The sequence below is a fragment of the Plecotus auritus genome, assembly GCF_963455305.1.
Source record: "Plecotus auritus genome assembly, chromosome: 2".
NCBI classification, from domain to species: Eukaryota; Metazoa; Chordata; class Mammalia; order Chiroptera; family Vespertilionidae; genus Plecotus; species Plecotus auritus.
In genome coordinates, this window is record NC_137771.1 from 24,194,484 (window position 1) to 24,214,473 (window position 19,990).

Genomic DNA, 19,990 nt, shown 5'->3' on the forward strand with positions numbered 1-19,990 from the left:
AGGAATGTGACACCCCTCATCCAGCCCGGCCGCGTGCGCAGGTGCCCGAGAACGAGGACAACCCAGGCGAATCTTTAGAGCATTCTCCGAGCCGAGAGTGCGACCGCGCAGCCATTTAGAGGCGGAGCTTCCTTTTTCTTAAATTGGAAAGGACACCCAGCTCATCGGGTTGCTGTAGAATCAATGAGATCTTGTCAAGTGCCATGAAAGCACTAATGGTAACTAACTCTTCTTTTAGATGGGGCAAGGATCAGAAGTCCTTGAATTATTTGCATTTCCTCCCTAGTGCCTCTTGGAGTGGAGCCCCACTGGTCTATATCCCCTGAAGCAAACCAGGCGCGCTCCTGGAGGATGTGCTGGGGACTCCCAAGCGCCCCTCCTTTCTGCTGCTAAGCAGCTTCCCATCCTTCACCCCCATCTTGCGTTCCAGGATCACCTTTCCTTCATCTGCGGCACATTTTTAAGTTGATGAGCAACCATTTTTGTAAAATTTCAATATTTGTAAGACCTAATCATTTTTCCCTCCAGTCATTCGGACTTGAAACCTGAGCCTTGGCTTCCAACTCTATCGCCCTGGGTCCTATTATCAGTCACCAAGTTCTGCTTTTTCCACCAAAATCTTTCTCCTATTTTCCTCTATTTCTTTCTCTGTCTGCATTGCTAAGTTCCTCCATATTACTGCTCCTTTCTCTCCTCCAGCCATACTGGCTGCTAGGCTAAATTTCAGAAGACACCACTTTCAACATGACATATCCCTTCAGCGTCTTCCTGCTATTTGGTAAGATGGCCTTCAGGGCACTCCACTGTCTCCAACTACCTTTCTATAGTCATCTACACTTCCCTGGCCTTCTCACCCAGAAGCCAGCCATCATGCTTCCTCTGTGCTGCTGTGGTCTTATCTCCACTGAAATACCACCTGGATGGCAAGGAGTTGTGCATGTGTGAGATGCTATGAGAGTTGTGTCCTGCCTGATGTGCGAGGGCAGGAATTCTGCCTCAGACAACCCTTGGATCCTAGAGCTGAATGACAATGAATGAACTCCTCCTCAGGCCACAAAGAGCCCCACCTTCTATTATTTTTCAAGACAGAAAGATAAAACTTGAACAAAATTTATTGGTTTTCCTTGATTGCCTCTGGTTCAGCTTTGGCAGAGCTTATTAGGTTCATCAGGCGTTGTTTCCGGGCTGCTGCTGCTGCTTTTAAGGCCCTTTTTTGCTTCTTTCGCTTTTGAGTCTCCTGGTAAACCTGGAAATTACAAAGAAAAGACTTTGTAATTCTGTGTAAAACCTCTGACTGGGAGCAAATGGGCTGGGAACTGACTCTCCCAGCTGGTCAACACAACCTTCTCCATGGGGTTAAGGCCTTGACGCCAGTTCCATGCCTTTATCAGAAAGAGACAACCCCTCCTTTCTGCTTTTTCCAACACAGTCCCAGAACGGACCAACCAAAGCAGCAATTTGGACTCATACCCGAATGCACAAAGCCTTCTTGGTTGCCCAGCGGCGGTGGGCTTTTCGATAGTACATAGGGGGGAAGATGTACTCAATCCCCAGGTCCTTGCACGTCTTCTCAAAGACATTGTAGTTGGTCTTACGGAGGTTTTTGAGCATCTTTTGCCTCTGGTCAATGCTCATCATCAGATAGCGCTTGAGAGCTTTGTCCTGTAAGAAGGTTGGTATCCCTTTCAGTATTATATAAATAAGTGGTGCACTTATTTATATAATACTATATGAGTGGCACACCACTCATATAGTAATTTCATTACCTCACTGAAGTCTCCCAACAATCTCCTGCAAATACTAGTGCAACTCTGAGGTAGGTATTGTTATTGTTATTCCCATTTTACAGATGGGAAAATAAAGGCTCAACAATGTTATCAGGTCTTGAATATTGGTATACTCGTCTCACTCTAAATCTCATGCTCTTTCTCTACTTTACACTACTCACTCAGCCTCTCCACAACTCAGCAAACTTTCAGATGGAGTGGAGAGGAGGGAAGAACTTTCACTCTCTTGGAGACCCCTACCCACAGCCAGGTACTGCTCCATGAGAAAACTTGGTGTTCCACACTCTAGAACAAAACTCTGACCTCCAAGGAACAGGCTCAACCAGCTTCCAGAGAACATTGAGATGCCAGCCTGGAGCTGGACCAGTCTGTATTCACAAGCTGTGTTTATTAAGAATACTAGCAACTGCCTAATTACAGCAGCTCCATGCCCGACATTGTGCTGAGATATGGCATAATGGTTAAGAATATGGGCCCTGGAATCAGATGACTTACTTTCAAGTCCTAGCACTCATTTCCTAGTGCTGTGCCTTGAGAATAACTTAACCACTCCAGGCCTAGATTATTCCTCTGTAAAATGGGATAGAAAGATGGATATAAAGGTTAAATGAGCTAATGCATGTAAAATATTTAGGAAGAAGCCTAAATACTTTATTTGCATCATGTTGGCTGCTTTTATGTCATACTAGAGGCCCGATGCATGAAAATTCGTGCAAGAGTAGGCCTTCCTTCCTCTGGCTGCCTGCACCAGCTTCCCTCCAGCACCTGGGACCTGGGCTTCCCTCCTCCGGCCACCAGCAGGCACCTGGGACCCGGGCTGGCTTTCCTCTGGCCCTGGCTTGGTCAGGAAGGATGTCTGGAATGACGTCCAGAAGACACCTAGTCTAATTAGCATATTACCCTTTTATTATTATCGATAGTCCTTGTAATCCTGTCAGTAGATATTATGATCCCCATTTTATGGACAGAACTGAGGTTCAGACATGTAAAATAACTTTCCTAGAATCACCTAACTAGTTAAGTGGAAGTGGCAGAGCTTGGATTTGAACCCAGAGCAATTTAACCCTATTCATGCATTCAACAAATAGTTACTGAGCATCCACTAGGTGCCAGACACTGTGACCATGCTCTAAAGTTTGTGTTTTTGACCATTGGTGACATGCAGCACAGCCCTGAAAGGCTTCCATTTCTCTACTGGAGGCAGAAAGGAAATGTTTTCCTCACTGAGGAGTGGGCACTCTGGTGCTATAGCCTCCTGGCATATTAAGCTGACTCTTAGGACCCAGAGCCCTTTACCTCTTAGACTCCTCTGGCCCAGTTGCTGGTGTTTAGCTGTGAGCGATGCTCAAGGCTTACCTTTCGATGTTTCTGCATGTGTTCTTCATAATTGCGGATCTTCACAGTCAAGGCAACAACTGAAACCACAAACCACAGAGGATGAGAGCTGGGCACAGAGGAAGGAACGGCCCGGGCCTGGGGCCTGGGTTATGTATTAAGACCTCAAGGAATAACAATCACCAAGGCTTTTGTACAGCTCTCTGTAATTCCCAAAGCACTGACTTTTAACATCTCAAGCATTTTTACAGTAAAACTTTAGAGCATTCCTATTAAATTCAGGAATTAGTTTAGGATGCATGCTATCATGGCTAATGATTTGACATTGCACTGGAGGTCCTAGCCAATGCAATACGATGACATTCCCGAACTGTCAAGGGTCTACTCCTTGCCTCAGAGCCCTTCCAGCTACCACCCTTACCTATGTTTTTAACTAATGAGTTTTCAGAATTATCAAGTATCTTATTGCCCATTCTCCCAGACTTCACTCTTCTCACCAACTCATCTCCTAAAGCCCCAGAATATCCTTCCTCAGGTATCCTCTTGTTTGATTCCTGCAAAGATGGGCAAAGGCAAAAGCAGAAGGTGGTCCCAAGGAGAGGCTGTAACTATGGTAGGCCCTTTCTGTGCACACATTGAGTTCTGGAGTACTCAGGGCAGTGGGAACCTTGGCTCTGACCACACGGTCCCTTCACACCACCTTAGCTGCAGAGTGGAGAGAGAGAGAGACAAACTTGGGTTCCTGAGGAATCTTGCCTGAGCTCACACAGAGCTATGAGGCAGGACCTGGGCACTGACTCCAACATCACACAGCTCAGGATACAAAGTCCAGTTTTCATTACCCATGGTTCTTCCTGTCTCTCCTTTAATAAGCCACATCTAATCCCTATGTACTTGCAGATGAGGGCCCTGGATCAAGTACCAGCTAGCAGCTCCCCCACCCTTTACCCCCGCTCCCCAAGAGCCCCCTAACCAACTTCGAGCCTCCAGGGAGCTGGTGTCCTCGGGGTTTGCCACAACCTTGTTCATCAATTGTTCTTTCTTGATTTTTAGCTTCTCCTTCTGTTGAAGATAGAGAGAATCTATGAAGTCTGCTGCCCCATCATAAGAACTGGTCCTCACACCCCCAAGGCCATGGGCTTCAGTCATAGCAACGAGGCCATAAAGCTCAGGGCCTGACTTCACTCTGCTACCAGGACCTAGCCTCTGGCCAACCACATGGCTATTCACATCCAGGTGAGCCCAAGGCCAAGGCTACTGACAGGAGAAATGGCTTGTTTGATGAATGTCCCTAAAGCTTGCTCATTCATTCAGACATCAGATCTTTATTGAGCACCTACTGTTTGTCAGGTGCTAGGGGTGTAATGGGGAACAAGACTGTCACTGCCCTTGAGACGCTCAGTCTCGAGGTATTAATAAGCAGACACAGAATGACATTGGTGTAAGTGCTGCTACTTGAAAAGCATGGATGGGATGGGAGCTGTTACCAGGATAGGAGGGAGTGCCAGAGGAGAGGACCGAGGGAGGCCAAGGTTTGGCACAGGCCACTCACCTGATTCCCCATTTCCAAAGACAAGAGTCTTTTCACGACATCATCAACCCTGTGGAAAAGTCATAGCAATGAGAGAAAGATGTTGGGGTAGAGGGGAAAAGGGAAGCAATGCTGTTTTCATTTTAGTTGGCAAAGCATGGATGATTAAAAACTTCTTTTACAACAAATGTGTCTCTCTGGAAGTCGGGAGCCATTTCCCACAGATTAGAAGTCAACATGCATCTGATCTGCTGGGCTGAGAACATGGAATGAGCTACAGAAAATTGAGGCTGTCAGCTCAAGTGTTCCAGGATCGTCATCGGGAGGGTGAAAGGATATCCATTTAGCTAGAATATGGTTCAATCTGTTTTGAGACCCTTGAATTCTATAATCATTGTTTCTTTCTCAAATCACACTGCACAGTGGGAGGGGCAGGAGGGACTGCCCAGCTACGACCTTACAACAGGGGCCGAGCAAAAGGATCCCGGCCTTGGTGTCGTTTGGCTCAGGATTCAAACCCTAGCTCTGTCCCATCGGAGTTGTATGACATTGGGCAGCTTGATAATCTATAACGACACTTTTGGGAGGATCAAGACATGAGAGATTTCTAAAAAACCTGAGGCATGTTGCCTCCTTGGTATCTAATAGATAGCGTCTTCACCCAGAGCACAAAAAAAGTAATCAGTTAAGCCCCAAAAGCTCCACCTGTCCCTGCTGCCCACTCACCCTCACCATGCTTGGGCTGCTACAGTTCTCGGCCCTATTCTATAATCAAGCTTCAGATATATTAGGCTGGGACTCGAAGCCACTATCTTCCCCCTCTCCTCGCCAATCCTCCCAGGGCCCCCTGCTTCACCAAAGAGACTTTTTTCCTGCTTACTTTTCAATTCCAGGGACGTTCTGGTAATCTTTGAGGAGCGTGGAAGGGGGCGGGTCATCATCTTGGCTGGGCGGGACTGTCAAGTGGAGGGATGGAAAACCAGAGTTAACTCTTACTGCCCATTCTCCCAGACTTCACTCTTCTCACCAACTCTATCAGAGACACCCAGGGTCTCCAGCAAGGCATGGATATCTGTGGGCTTGGTTTCTCCTCTGCAAACTCCCTGGGCACCTGCCCCGATATTTCACGCTGGGAGTAGATGGCCTTTCCCAACACCCTGTATTGTCACCTCTCACACCTGTCTGGCTCTACGGTCATCACATCCCCAATAGGATGCGGACTGAATGTGACTTCCTTTGAACCCCCACCCCCAGACTGATCCATAGCCCAGCACAGAACAGGCACTCAACAAAACAACTGCCCGCTGACTGCATGAATGAAGAAAGGGGGTTGAGGAGGAAACCCTAGCTTTAGGACACTTGTAAGCACCAAATACAGGAAACCCTCAGCCCTAGTGTGTGCAGCCCTGGTGTCTTCGCTTGGAGGTGAGGGAGAGCTATGGGGGAGAACAACCTGTCCCCTCCAGTCAGACCCTACTCTGCGCTATGCAAAGAATAGCAATAAATACAAGTACATGCTACCGTTATTGCACACAGTACTAAGGATGCTTTTCATGTGTTATCATCGAGTCCTAACAACGATCCGCTCAAATAGATACTCCTACACTCATTTTAGAATGAGACAGAGAGGAAGTGATTGCCTAGTATCATTAACTTAGTAAGAGAGCTCTTCACCAATCAATGTGCAGACTGCCTCGGAGGGGAAACCATACCCCCTGAACCTCAGGAGGGCAAGGTGCTGCATCCTAGGTAGGCCTGGGAAGGCTCCCCCTGCCTGGCTCACTTCCACTCTCACCCAGGCGGGAGGTTCCTGCCCCCGCCCCGCACGCGGGCTTCAGGCTGACAAGGTGGACGCGGTTGTTTTAGGACCTCGGGCTACCACCTCGTGGCTACCTAGCCGCCTCCAGCCTCTCCGCCACCCCAAACCTGGGCACTCTCTCTTCCGCCCCAAGTTCTGCCCGAGTCCCATCCGAGAGCTCCTACCTCGTTTCTGGATGGCATATCCGCGGGCGGCCGGGAGGAGACCTGTGCAGAAGAGAGGGCTGAGGCCATCGCCTTAATAGTCCAGCCTCGATTCCTTTCTATGGCCCTTCCTCCATGGCTTGCACCCCCACGCCAAAACGCCGTCCCATTTCTCCTGCATCCCGCGGCCTGTGTCTCTCCCACTTCGTCTCAATCTTTCCCTACCCACCACCCTTTCTCTCCCCCCTACCCTCCTCCACTTCCGCCGAACCCTTTCCCTACTCCTGCAGTCCCGTTTCTCAGCTCCTCACCGCGGGGAGGGGAGGGGAGGACCCGGGGGTCGGAAGGAAGCCGGGCGCACCCTCCCCCTGGCAGCCCGAGGACTGGGGCCTGGGTCCGGATGGCACTCAGTATCCTCCGCGCCGCCCTCAGCATGGTATCTTTTGACCCCAGCGGGCGGCAGCGCCGTGGCCTTCGCGGTGCAGGGCGGGTTACATGGGCGCCGCCATGCTGGCTCAGGCTCGACCAATCGAGTGCAGCCGCGAGACCGGAGCAGAGGAGGACCGAGTGGCTGATTGCAGAGGCGGGACTCGGTGATGACGTAGGGCTGGCGCGAGCGGAGAAGTCCAGTTAGTGGTCGCTTGAGATGGGGGACTTGGTGGTTGCCTGACCGCGTTAGTCGTGTGCGGTGCCATATACACTCTAAGATGCCACTTTTTCTCGGGCACGCACCCCGCCCTTAATCCCACTCTGCTTTCTGATCTCGGCCCCGATTATTTTGGGGGCTTCCGTGGGGTCTGTTGCAGCCTTCTCTCCTAGTATTCAACCCCCGCCCCCCCACCCCCCAAGTCCAGGATGAGGCCCTGGGTTTCAGCCTCCTCTCTGGCAGCTTCGTAGCCTGGTGGTTAAGGTCGCTGACTTTGGAATCAGACTCTGGGCTGGAATCCTACCTCAGCCCTTTACTCACCATGTGATTCCGTGGACAAGTCACCCAGCCTTTCTGGGCCACGGTGTACTCATCCATCCAAGGAGGGTGGCAATAGCAGTATCTGTCTTTTAGGTTGTTAGAGAATTAATTGAGGCAGTTGTGTGCGAAGCACCTGGTATATAGTGAACATCCAATAAGTAGTAGCAGTGATAATACTTGTGAAATGTAAGGACAAATCCAAATTAAAAGTAGGGGAAATAAAATTTAATTCTCCCTGTTGCAAAAAGGAGAAAAGAATACTTGTTAATTGTGAATTCTTTCTGCCCTTTTGAAATGTGTGTACATTTTATAAAAAGCTAAGTAAGCCTCTTGCCAGTTTTACAACCCGGGCATGCCTTTCTCTAGGACCTCGGAGCCATCTCTTTGAAATGCAGTCATTAAGGAGGATAGTGCTCCTATCTCCCGCCAGTTTCTGTGGGAGGCAGGCTAGGAGCCTAACTTCAGCTAGTGCCTAGCTCCAAGTTGCAAACCTACGTCCTCTCATAAAGATATGAGAAATTTATTTTTCTTTTGGATAAATGCAGTTAGCAAATACAGGTGACTACCCCATTTATCAGGTGACTTTAGAATGACCCCTGTGTGACAAATGGTGCTGTCAAGTCCTCTTGCTTAAGAACTAGTTATTGTTTATCTTGAGAAAATATATGCATTAAGCCAGATCCACTTGGCTATATAAAAGAGTACGATTTTTTAAAACGTTTTCTTTCTTTTTTTATTGATTTCAGAGAGGAAGGGAGAGGGAGAGAAAGATAGAAACATCAATGATGAGAGTCATTGATCGGCTGACTCCTGCCCGCCCCACACTGGGGATGTGCCCTGACCCGGAATCAACTGTGACCTCCTGGTTCATGGGTCAACGCTCACACACTGAGCAACACCATCCGGGCAAGAGTATGATTGCTTCTTGTCTTTGCAAGCCCTTTAGCTAATTGACTGTGGTGCACATCACATTCTGGTTTAATGCTCATTCAGTAAGAAAACTGGCTTCTTCATTTTCTGCCTTTGTAGAGAAGTTTTTCTAGGTTGGGAGACTTTGTTTTGAATTATATTTCCCCAACAGAAGTTACTTTTTTCTGAGGTCTGTAACCCTATGTTGTACTCTGTGACTCCCTCCAGGTAACCCTGGCCACTATGTCCTAGTGGTCAGTTTTCAACTCTCCACTGAAATGGAGCTCCCTGAGAATGGACTAAGCCAAGGCATTTTTGAGTCTCTGCTTGCCAGTAGGATTTTGGTTGAATGAATGAAGGGAAAAATCAACCAACCAACAATTCTGAGAGGTACAGACCCCCGCCCCCAACTGCCAGGGCCCTGAAAAGAAAAAGAACAGAGACTCAGGCACACACAAGAGTTTCTTAAAATAAAACTAAATCAAACGGAACCATAAACCAGTTTAAGAGACTGAAATGACAGGAAAGAGGCACAAAAGGCACTAGAGTGGACAGGCCGGGAGGGCTTTAAAGTGGGAGGCCCAGCCCCTGGGTACTGGGCAATGGGGAGGGATGCTGGGGGCCTCAGACAGTGGGAAACAGGGAGCCTTTCTGCCTTTCCTGGAGCAGGGTGGTTTTTTAGTGACCGGCTTTCTGACCCTCGCCTCCTCTCTGATGGCCCAAGCCTTTCAAGAGGCAGACCCAGCTGGGGCATCCCAGGAAGCCCTAGAAGCCCCCCAGCCCTTCTACCCCATGGACCTGGAGCCCCTGCAGGAGGGGGAAGTCAAGCAGTGGCCCAAAGACGCAGTCATCCTCCTGGTGGGGGACTAGAGGCTCTGGGGACCTTAGTGGGCTGGTCTGGAACCAGAGGTTCTCATAGGACTTGGGGCTCGGGGTAAGGCCCCCCAAGAGGGGCTGAGTGGAGTCGCAGCGGATGTAGTCCACTGGTCCCGAGCCGGTGGGGCTGCCCATCACCTGCCCGTAAAGGACCTGGTCACTGTTGCCTGGCTGGGACTGGGGCTGGATAGTAGATGCTCTTGGGTCTCCCTGGAGCACATAGGCCTGGACCAGGGAGGGAAGGCCACAGGTTCCTGAGCTCTCATGGGACTCCCAGGGCCCTGGCTTCTTCTCTTCTTCCTCCAGCACCGTGATCTTGGTGATGGGTGGCATGCTGGTGTCCCAAAGGCTGGGCAGCTGGAAGATCTCCTGGACACAGGACATGGGGTGAGGGCATGATTCATCTCAGATGTCTGCCCCAGCCGCTGTCCCTTCCTGAGTTGGGTCAGTGTGGGGACCTTCCTGTGGCTGTTGAAACTCAAAGACTTGCACCTGCAAAGCACCTCATAGGTTCATGTTATGCGCTAAGTGCTGTTCAGACTCATCTTGGTGAATCTCTCCAACAGTTCTGTGTGGGATTAGTCTCATTTCACAGTGGGTTGTCTGAGGTTTTGAAGTGGGTAGAGCTGGGATAAACTGGGTAAACTCAGGTCTGCTTTACTCCAAAGGGAGTGGATCTTGCTAGGAAGTGAAGGGAAGGCCTGAGTACTCATCCTCAGAGGGGCAGCTCTTCACTTTGAACATGGGCCCACACCTCCAGTCCCATGTCCCTCCTCCTCCAGGGTTCTCACCTCCGCAGGGATGCTAGGCACCCAGGAGCCCAGGCTGCTGTGGGCTGGGTCTGGGACACTTGGCCAGAGGGAATTCTTCCTGCTGGAGAAGGGGGCAGGTAAAGGTAGGGCCAGGCATGCCCTCCCATCTTTCCAGCCGGTCTCCCACCCACCCCCCCGCAGCTGAAGGCATGGCTGCTTAGTGTAGAGAGGAGAAGGGGGAGGGCCTGACTCCCAGACATGGGCCCTGAGGCCTGAAAGGCTGGGGTGGGCCTGCAGTTCCTTGTGGGGAGGGGTATCTGGGTGTGAGATCTCTGGATTCACCTGGGTCTGCAGCAGAACCGGGTAGCCCCACAGAGGCAGATGAGCGAGAGCAGGAGGCCGAACAGGCCCAGGAAGATGTGCAGCTCGAACTCCCCTGGGGTGAGGGGAAAGCCAGGAGAGATTAGAGTGCATGCGCATAAGGCTGGTCCTCCTCTCTCAGATTAGGATTCACGGGTAGGGCTTGGTCTCCTCCCTCGGACTTGGAGGAGATCCAGGCAAGTCTCCTCTACTCTGAAAATGGAGAGCTTTTGTCTGAGGCACCCTCCCAACAGCCTTGTCTGGCCAGCCCCTTCCTCCCCTTACCTGGGGCTAAGGTCATCAGGGTGAGGCTGGTACTGTTGGTGGCCCCCACCTGGCTGGCAGCCATGAGGTGGACGTGGTACAAGCTGGCAGGCTCCAGGCCAGGGAGGACAAACTCATGGGAGGAAGCATTAAGGATGGTGGCTGGGAACAGAGAAGAATGGTCACCCTGATGCCGAGGCTCCCTCTAAGGCTGCTCCCTCCCGGGCATTCTGGGGCTGAGGATAGACTCACAGAAGGACTGGCCCTGAGCATTGGTCCAGAAGATGGTGTAGTGGGAAAGAGGGCTCCTCCCCAGCTCAGGGGCTGGGGGCACCCACTCCAGCTGGGCCCAGGTCTTGCCAATGTGCTTTAGATGCAGCTCTGGGGTGTAGGAGGGGGCTGCCGGAAGAGAGAGGTGCAGTTTGACAGGGGCAGGGTGGAGAGCCCAGCTGGACTTCTCGTGGCTCCTCAGACCCAAGAACTGGGACATACTGCGACGTGGATGACACCAGAGTCCGAGGGGATGCCCATCCAAGCTTCATTTTCTCAGGAACTTGGACCAAATCCCATCTACTGCTAATAAGTGGCCAAGTCAGGATCTGAACCTGGTTCTCTCTGACTCCAAAGCCTCACTCCCTGATTTCTACCAGGCCTGATTTTGTCCTACTCACTATTCGATTTCTGCTGCTCACTCTCTGAATCTATGCCAGGCCCTCTCTCTATTTCTATCACATGTGACACCTTATTTCTGTCAGGACAATTGAGTTTTGCCAGACTTGCTCCCTGAATTCCGCCAAACTCACTGCCTGATTTCTATCACCCCACCACCAGACTTCTTTGTAGCCGCAGGGGTCCAGTGTAAGCCAGGGGTGATCTTAGGACTGGGGGAACCCTCCTTGGGCCAGAGGTCAGGGAAGAAGGAAATGCTTCCTCCTGCTCCTGGTGGGTGGGACCTAGGCAGGCCTTGAGATAGAGAAGGGGAGATTCTGAGAAGGGCCTGGTGGCTGACGAACCCATCTCTTGGGAGTAGGCGTAGATGCGCTGGGAGGGTCCCATGGTGTCTTGGTAGAGGGTGGTCACAGTGATCTCGTAGAGCTGAAAGGGCCGGATGTTCTCTGTGGAGAGAAAATGGGGAGGCACCCTGGTTAGGGGCAACCTCTGCTGATGATCAGGAGCTAACCCCAGACCTCTAGTTGGGGCTAACCTGGGCCTAGCCTCTTCTTCAGATCATTTGGTAGGGGTAAGGGGAAAAAAGTGGAAGAGAGAGCTAGAAAGGTGGCAGAGTCAGAGCTGTAGCAAGAGAGGATCCAGTTAGACTATAAGAGGAACTTCCTGATTCGGAGGATATGAGGTGAGACCAGTGAAGGATCAAGAAAGACTTGGGAATCTATTTGTCCAGGGTGGTTCAGGTCGCCCCTGGCCCACTGCCTCCCCATCTCCCAGCCCTGCCCACCTGCCCACTCCCCCAGGCCTGCCTCACCTTGTAGCAGGGTCCCTGCAATGCTTCCATTATGCTCCATTTTCCAAGTCATATGGCTGCCACTGGGGCTGGGGGGACCCGGGCCCCATTCAATCACATAGCCCTGAGGTGGAGGGCTGGGGGGTTCCCAGCCCACCCAGAGACTGTGAGGGTCTCGGGCCATGGTATGGAGTCTGCCCAGGGGTGGGCCTGGAGACAGAGTAGGAGAAGATGGGATGAAGGTGAAAAGAATGCAGGTCCTAGAGCCAGAAGCCTGGGTCCAAATCCTGGCTTTGCTACTTACAAGTCAATATCTGAGCCTCAGTTTCCTCATCTGTGAAATGGAAATGATGATAAAAGTCCTTCCCTTAGCAGTGGTTCTCAACCTTTCTAATGCCGCGACCCTTTAATACAGTTCCTCATGTTGTGGTGACCCCCAACCATAAAATTATTTTCGTTGCTACTTCATAACTGTAGTTTTGCTACTGTTATGAATCGTAATGTAAATATCTGTGTTTTCCGATGGTCTTAGGTGACCCTGCTAGCGGTTCTCAACCTGTGGGTCGCGACAGAGCCTAAGACCATGGTGTCTGCTAACAGTCCCATGACGGGGGCACTACTACTGTCCCCATTTTATCAATGAGAAAACAGACACCGAGAGGTGAAGTAACATCTGAGGTATGCAGCTAGACAGTGGGAATATTAGCTATTGTTACTGTTAGTCACACCTGTGAGGACCCATGTTCAGGGGAATCTGGGGGTGGTGGTGGCTGGTCCCTGGAGAATGGCCAATTAATTCAGGGACCGTGTTCCAGTTGGAAAAATGTAGGGCTTTCTCTATCATCTTCCTAGGCAGAATGGACTGTGTGTGTGTGTGTGTGTGTGTGTGTGTGTGTGTGTGTGTGTGTGTGTAGGCACCACCATCACTTAACCTGGTTCTGGCTCATGATAATAATAGCTAACACATACTGAACAGTTACTATGTGCCAGGCACATGTCTTAACTCGTAATCTTCACAACAACCCTTTGAGGTAGGTGCTGTATCATCCCCATTTGCTGGATGAGTAAACAGAGGCCAGGGAGGTTAAGTAACTTGCCCAGGTCACACCGTTAGCAAGTGCCAGGACTAGATTTGAACCCAGGCAGTTGAGCCTTCAAATGTACATGCTTAACCACCATGCTCTACTAGCTGCCAGCCCCCTTTACCTGTGCTCTCCAAGAAGACCACTGGGGTGGGGTGGGAGGTCCCGGCGGTGTTATAGGCCACAAGGACCACCTCCCGGACTTCTGGAGGCAAGTGGAAGGTGCAGTTTAGCTCGGTGGTGTTGCAGAGGGGTGGGACTGCTCCAGCCTGGCCTGAGGGTCTCCAGGAGACCAGGTACCCCTGGATCTGCCCGCTGTCTTCCTCCAGGGGCATTGGCTGTGGTGGGCATAGGAGGAAAAAGATAGGGGGAGAGCTTCTTGATGGGGTGGATGGACCACAGGAGCTGAGCACCCCCCGGAAGGCCAGCCTTCCTCCCTTCCTCCCTGTTTCCCTCTGTTGCCCTGTGCCAGGTCCTAGGAGGGAGAGAAGGAAGAAGCAAGTTGGTGTGTGCAGCAGGCACTTAACTATCCGTGGAGCCAACCCTTTGCCATAGGTGAGTCCTGCCTTAGTATGTGCCAGGTAGATTCTTCGGGGTCTGCTAACAGAGACTTCTTCAGAAGCCTCCAAGGCACATGCAAAGGGCATGCAAATCACACACAAATGCATCCAAGCCACCCAGAGCTGGTGGAGTCCTGAGCCCCAGCTCACAGGGGTCAGTGTGGGTTGAAGGAAGCCTCAGGGGTGGCTTCAGAGGGTCACCTTCCAGAATAGCTGCATGTCCACTGTCCTGTGGTCCAGCTGCCTCTGCCGCCACCATGTGTCCAGTCTGACATTGGGGGCTGTGGATGGAGTGAGAGGAGGGGGTGCTGGTCAGGGAGGGCTTTGGAGGTGGGTTTGGGTCCTGACGGCTGCTCCCAGCTCCTCACCACCAGTTTACCCCGTTGCGCGCTGGTCAGCTCCAGGCCAGGGCTCCAGTCACTCCAGTGGCCAGGCAGGGGCCAGCGGGTACAGCGCATCTGCAGGGTGTAGGCTGTGGATGGGAGGAGACCGCAGAGCTCATGCTGAAGGGTCTTGGAGGGCAGGGGGCCCACCTGGAGGAGGAAGGCGTGGCTCTGAGCCTGGATTCCTGTGCCCTTCAGGGCCACCCCCACCCCAGGCTCTTGAGGTTGCCCTCCACCTCACCAGGGTCCAGCTGGCTCCTCCAGGCTGTGGCTGGTGGCGCAGCTCACACTTCTGGTCTATGTACAGGGTTGGCTTCCATGACTCCCAGTGTAACTGTAGGCAGCCTGGCTGGGGTGGGGCCACCTCAGGGCTGGGGTCCAGGGCCCACAGGGTGGGGGGCTCCAGTTTTACTGCAGGGAGATGGGTTGTCAGACCCTTTCCCTCCCCCATCTGATAGGCCCTGCCTTAGCTCCCTCTTCTCCCTGTCTGTGGTTCCATTTTCCTCCCTGGGTCTCCATCCGTGGGGTCTTGTGTCTTTCTTTCTTGCTCTTTCTCTTCATCTCTTTGTTACCGTGTTTCTGTGGGTCTGTCTCTGTGTATGTGTCTGTTTCTCTCTGGGTCTGTTTCATACTCTCACCCCAGGGTGCACTGGTTGTTCTTGGAACACGTTCCCTCCACAGACTCAGTGTCTTGCTCCTTCATTTCCCTCAAGGATCTTTTCAAATGTCACCTTCTCAGTGAGGCCTTCCTGACCACCTTACTGAAATAGCAACTGCTCCCCACCCCCAGCTCTCACACCCTCCTCCGCTTCCATGTCCCCATCACACTATCACCAGCTGCCAGTCTGTTTTATTTATTCTGCCCACTAGAAGGTAAGGTTCCAGGGCAGGGATTTTGCTCTTTTGTTCACTGCTGCATCCCTGGCGCCCAGAACAGTGCCTAGCACCTAGTGGGCACTTCAAGAAATCTGCCGAAGGAATGAATGTGTCTCGTTGTGTCTGTGTTTCTTCCATGTGTGTGTCTCCACAGCTCTGTCTCCAACTGCATCCCACTTGGCCTCCGTCTCTCTTCTCTTCCTCCATCCCTAGGTCTTCCAGTGTCTGTCTGTCTGTCTGTCTGTCTGTCTGTCTGTCTGTCTGTCTGTCTCTGGGTCTGTGTTTCCCTCTCTGTGCCTCTCTGGGTCTACCCTTTGTGGGAGCCTCTTCCCTCCCCCATACCCAGGGCATCACCCACCAACGTCCATGGGATCCAGGCACAGCTTCGGGGACACACTGGTCCCCAGCACGTTCTCTGCCTGCACCCAGATGCCCATACTCTGGTAGAGCCGCAGGTGTTTGCGTGGGATGGAGCAGCGGCTCTGCCCGTCCTCAGGCACGCAGTCGGGGATGGCTTCCTCCTGGTCCTGGCAGTTGCCCCGGCTCCTGCCAATAGGCCAGGCTTGGTGTCAAGCAGAGGAAGAAAGCAAGGCTCCCTTCTCCCTCCCGTCTTTGTCTCTGTCTCCCCCACCCCACCGTCCTACCTATGCCCCACCCCTGGAATGGGGCTGGAATAGAGACCCTACTCACTTGAAGCTTTTTAGGGTGAAGTTGGTAGTCAGGTGGGTGTGAGGTCCTGGCTCCCACTGGCAGGTGAGGCTCTCGGTGGTGAGGTTCATGAGGCAGGACAGGTTGTGGGGTGTGGCGGGAGGATCTGTGCACAGGGTGGGGAGAGTGAGGGCTTTGGGTAGGACACTCAGAAAGCTCCCACTGGGACCAACCGGCTTGTTTCCCTGCGCTGGGTCATTCCCTACTCTGGGGCCACTTTGTTTATTCGCCTGTCTCCGTGCAGCAAGGGCGGGGGGCGGGCACTGAGTTGCAGGCATGCACAGGGACAGGCTTCACAGAGCCTCAAACCCCTCAACTCCACCCCCTTTCACAGTGACAGGCAGTGTCTGGTTTCACTCTGGTTCTGCCACTGATTAGCTGTGTGATCTTGAAGTCACTTAACAGCTCTGTTTCCTCATCTGTAAAATGGGGGTAATGGTAATGTACCTGCCCCCTAGGTTACTGTGAGGGCGGAATGACTTACCTATGTAAAGTGCTCAGAGCACTATTATTGATTCTTACACAAGAACCTTGGTCTGTCTTTGTTTGTTTTTTTCTTATGCATTGGCTTGGCACAAACTCCATTCTTTGCAGCTTGTGCAGAAGGCTGAGACTGGGGTGGGGGAGAAGCTGGGAGCAATTCCAGCTGGTAGAGAATGTCTTCTCTGGGCACACCCTCCTGTGGCTGGGGAGTTGGGCTTACTCGGCGGCCATATAGAATAGCAGTTACTACACTGGTTCTCAGGTCACACTGCCTGGTATAAATCTTCGCTCCATCCTTATTAGTTTGTGACCTTCATTCAGCACGTTACTTACCCTCTCTGAACCTCAGTTTTCTCATCTGTAAAATGGAGCCAAACAGCACTATCCACTGGTAGGGAAAATGACCTAATATGGAGCCCATAAAGTGCTATTGAGCAAGAGCTCCAGGAAGAGTAGTTCTTATTAGTATTGTCGGGGGGCGGGGGGCATTGGAGGCAGAGCAGGAGACTTACAGCCTGCCTGCAGCTCAGCCTGGTCCAGGATCTGCAGGCTGTTGCCCCAGCGCAGATAGCAGGAGAGAAGGGCCCGAGGGTCGTTGAGGTGGGGCAAGGTGATGGTGGATTCCTGGGTCCCATCCGGCAAGCGCTGCTGCCTCCCCCCGGGATGAAGCTCTGTTCCCAATTTCCACACAATCTGTGACTCTGGATCCAGGTGGCTGCAGGTCCTGTTGATGATGCAGGAGGCCGTGATGGCATCTCCCAGGTGGACAATGGGGGCTGAGACGCTGATGCGCCCGCACTCCTCCAGGCCTGGGATGGAAGAGAATGGGCCATGAGTGATTCCTCTGCCTGGCAGAGCCAGGCTATACGCTAGGCCGTTGTACTCTTAGACTCAGGGCCTCCCCCATCCCAAGATGTGGGAGCTGGAGTGGGGTGCTGTGTTTGGGACTGTGAGAGGCTCTTGGGGAGGAGACAGAGACAGTGGTGTGTGCATAAAAGTTTATCAACCGGCTGTGCAGGGAAAAACCCATCCTGATTTGTAGTACAGGCTGCTTTCCCTGGTGGAATATTCCCACCATGGCTGGTGGCAAGCTACCAGTGTGACATCCCTGAAACTCCTGAATGGGAACTTGGGAGAGTTGTGCAGTTAGCTCCTGCAGGCCTGCAGCGGCACACCACCCGCCCCAAGGCGGGGGGGGGGAGGTGGGGGGAAGCAGTGATTAGAATGATAAGAGCCCCGCAGCCTGCTTTTCAGAATTCAGTTCGGATTGTTTCCGCACCTCGATCTCAGCACTGCCGTGGCACGTTGTTGCTCGGAAAGGCAGTACGGTTTACAGGTAGGAGCAAGGCTGTTGGAATTAGACTGCCTAGGTTTAGAGCCTGGTCCTACTGCTTCTACGGAAGCATTAGGTGTGATCACGTGTGTAAGGCACTTAGAACAGTGACAGAGCCTCTCACAGCCCGCGAGGCCTGGCTCCGCCTAATCCTCCCACTTCCAGCTCAGACCGCCCTCTCTCAGCTGCAGTCACCCTGGCTTCTTGCAATTCCTTGAAAACGCCCAGGCTCTCTCCAATCTCAGCATCTTTGCACCTGCTGTTGCTCTTTTCCTCTCACTTCTCTTTCACCTGGTTAACTTTTAGGCATCTTGGATGTAACCAGACCAGGCCAAGCCCCCTGAACTTTCCCAAAGCTCTTATTGTCCTTCATAATTATAGCCATGTGATTATTTGCTTGTCTGTCCCCCCAGCTAGACCCGCGGTTCCGTGAGGCCAGAGACCTCGCTGTTTTGCTCACTGCTGTGTTCCCAGCGCCTAGCAGAGTAGCCCCAGGTGAACATGTATAGAATAAAGCGCTGTGCTTTGCCCACCATGCCTTCTCTCCTCTCTCAGGTGTCCTTCGGCCCATTTTCCTGATGGGGATGTCGAGGCCCTAAGAGGAGGAACAATTTGTCCAGGGTCACAGAGCAAGTTTGTGGGACTCCTAGCACTTCGCGGACTCAGAATTTCAGACTGGAAGGAGCCTTGCAAAACTGTTTACTTCAAGGCACCACCTGATGTTACGTCTTCTACAGCAGGGCCAGGGTCCCCTGTTTGTGTATGGCCTGCCAGCTAAGAAGGGTTCTTACATTTTTAAAGGGTTAAAAACAAACAAAACCAAAACCAAATAAGAACATGCAGCAGAGACTGCCCATGGCCTACAAAGCCTGAATGTTACTGTCAGATGAAGTTTGCAGCATCCCTGTCAATCCTGGCCTCAACTTGGACGCCCCCAGAGATGGGAGGGTCTTCACCTCTCAAGACAGAGTTTCTGTAGTAGGAGGGCTCTGCCTGGGCTTCCTTATTTCAGGATGAAACCTACCTGATCCCTTTGTTGCCCGTGAAGACGGCACAGAAGCCAGAGGTTCCTCTGACAGCCTGGCAGAGATTAGCAGAAAGATCTGCCACCCCCACCCCCCCACCCCCCGCCTTTTCCAGGCTGACCAGCTCAGGTCCCCTCACCATTCCTCCTGGGGGGCGGCTTGCAGAAGTCTGTGATGGGAGCCCAGCTACCCCACATCTGTGGCCCAGTCTCATTCTCTTGGGATTCTCTAGGATCCCCAGGGGCCGTGTGGCAGTGCAGGAACATGCTTCTCTCCTCCAACCCTGAAATCTCTCCCTGCAGCTCCCTCTCACCACAGCACCCACCCGGCCACACTCACTTCTGGGGAGCAGTAGGATGATCAGAGCAGCTCTGGCCAGGCTCCAGGTTCCCAGCCCCACCACCATCGTGCCAGCTTGCTGTTTACCTGGAAGCAGAGGGGCACGGTTAAGGCCTTGGACTCTGGAGTCAGAGCGGAGCTTAATGCTTTTCTGCCGCAGTGTGGCTTTGGCTAGGTTACTGGACCTCTGTGAGCCTCAGTTTCTTTGTCTGTAAAATGGAGGTAACGGCCTATACTACTCCACAGGGCTGTGAGAAGGAGCCCTGGCACATGGGAAATGACTGTAAGTGACAGGCACTGTTATTATTGTATTGCCTTCCGGGAGAGAGCAGGGAAAGGAGCAGCAAGGAACAGCATTTCCCCCTTCCCTTCTTCCTTACCTGGGTTTCTCCCCCTCTCCCCCCCCCGGTCCCCTCCCCCAGTCCCACACACACAGAGGAGCCTGAGATGAGGCTTGCATACGGGCAATTTATTTTAGGAAGATCCCAGGAACAGAGCAAGGGAGGAGGGAGAATGAAACAGGTAAGAAGGGAAAGCCAACACAAGGACTGTAGAGAGTGCCTGGGAAGGCACATGTGCATTTCTTTAAATTGTCAGCTGAAGCCCTAACTGTGTGGCTCAGTGGATAGAGCGTCGGCCTGCGGACTGAAAGGTCCCAGGTTCGATTCCGGTCAAGGGCATGTACCTGGGTTGCAGGCACATCCCCAGTAGGGGGCGTGCAGGAGGCAGCTGATGGATGTTTCTCTCTCATCGATGTTTCTAACTCTCCCTCTCCCTTCCTCTCTGTAAAAAATCAATAAAATATATTAAAAAAAATTGTCAGCTGAAATTCAGCCAAAAGGCAGAAGTGTTGTCAGCTTGACCTTCATTTCTGCCCAGGTGCCGGGGATATGACCCAGGCCCACCCTAGAATGCGAATAATCTCCTTTGTCTTGACTTTTAGTAAAACTTCCTGTTTTTCTCGCTGTATAAAATAAACACGCTGTATGGGCTCGGAGC

The 19,990-nt window shown here is 52.3% G+C and overlaps 2 protein-coding genes across 6 annotated transcripts in view; both read right to left on the reverse strand.

Annotated features, from left to right (window-relative positions):
* Window positions 1-1,044: 1,044 nt before the first annotated feature.
* Window positions 1,045-7,356, reverse strand: MRPS15 (mitochondrial ribosomal protein S15). Its single transcript, XM_080654577.1, has 8 exons — window positions 6,927-7,356; window positions 6,637-6,678; window positions 5,534-5,609; window positions 4,675-4,723; window positions 4,100-4,184; window positions 3,144-3,202; window positions 1,471-1,662; window positions 1,045-1,246 (listed from the first exon to the last, which is right to left on the reverse strand). Exons 1-8 carry the CDS (start codon window positions 7,048-7,050, stop codon window positions 1,112-1,114), a joined length of 762 nt encoding a protein of 253 aa, XP_080510703.1. The 5' UTR covers window positions 7,051-7,356; the 3' UTR covers window positions 1,045-1,111.
* Window positions 7,357-8,295: 939 nt separating this feature from the next.
* CSF3R (colony stimulating factor 3 receptor) overlaps window positions 8,296-19,990 on the reverse strand; it is a 14,443-nt gene continuing 2,748 nt past the window's right edge. For 2 of the 5 annotated variants that reach the window (XM_080654578.1, XM_080654579.1), the window contains 15 exons: window positions 18,992-19,078; window positions 16,807-17,103; window positions 15,794-15,917; window positions 15,462-15,649; window positions 14,469-14,638; window positions 14,224-14,377; window positions 14,046-14,125; window positions 13,409-13,622; window positions 12,224-12,412; window positions 11,757-11,858; window positions 10,996-11,142; window positions 10,765-10,905; window positions 10,462-10,555; window positions 10,159-10,240; window positions 8,296-9,736 (listed from right to left, as the gene is read on the reverse strand). In XM_080654578.1, coding sequence (XP_080510704.1) covers window positions 9,257-9,736; window positions 10,159-10,240; window positions 10,462-10,555; window positions 10,765-10,905; window positions 10,996-11,142; window positions 11,757-11,858; window positions 12,224-12,412; window positions 13,409-13,622; window positions 14,046-14,125; window positions 14,224-14,377; window positions 14,469-14,638; window positions 15,462-15,649; window positions 15,794-15,917; window positions 16,807-17,103; window positions 18,992-19,058 — 2,529 coding nt within the window. In that variant the 5' untranslated portion in view covers window positions 19,059-19,078 and the 3' untranslated portion in view covers window positions 8,296-9,256. Of the gene's footprint in view, window positions 9,737-10,158; window positions 10,241-10,461; window positions 10,556-10,764; window positions 10,906-10,995; window positions 11,143-11,756; window positions 11,859-12,223; window positions 12,413-13,408; window positions 13,623-14,045; window positions 14,126-14,223; window positions 14,378-14,468; window positions 14,639-15,461; window positions 15,650-15,793; window positions 15,918-16,627; window positions 16,731-16,806; window positions 17,104-18,991; window positions 19,079-19,990 lie in introns of those variants that run through there. The other 3 variants (XM_080654580.1, XM_080654582.1, XM_080654581.1) reach the window with 3 other exon arrangements.

What these genes read in the sequence shown, in the direction of transcription:
- MRPS15 (XM_080654577.1), bottom strand. Translation starts at nt 7,050, where the DNA reads ATGCTGAGGGCGGCGCGGAGGATACTGAGTGCCATCCGGACCCAGGCC. An exon ending in CCTCCCCTCCCCTCCCCGCG is followed by an intron (nt 6,679 to 6,926) that starts GTGAGGAGCTGA and finishes TCTTCTGCACAG; the next exon opens with GTCTCCTCCCGGCCGCCCGC. An exon ending in AGAAGGCTTTGTGCATTCGG is followed by an intron (nt 1,247 to 1,470) that starts GTATGAGTCCAA and finishes TGTAATTTCCAG; the next exon opens with GTTTACCAGGAGACTCAAAA.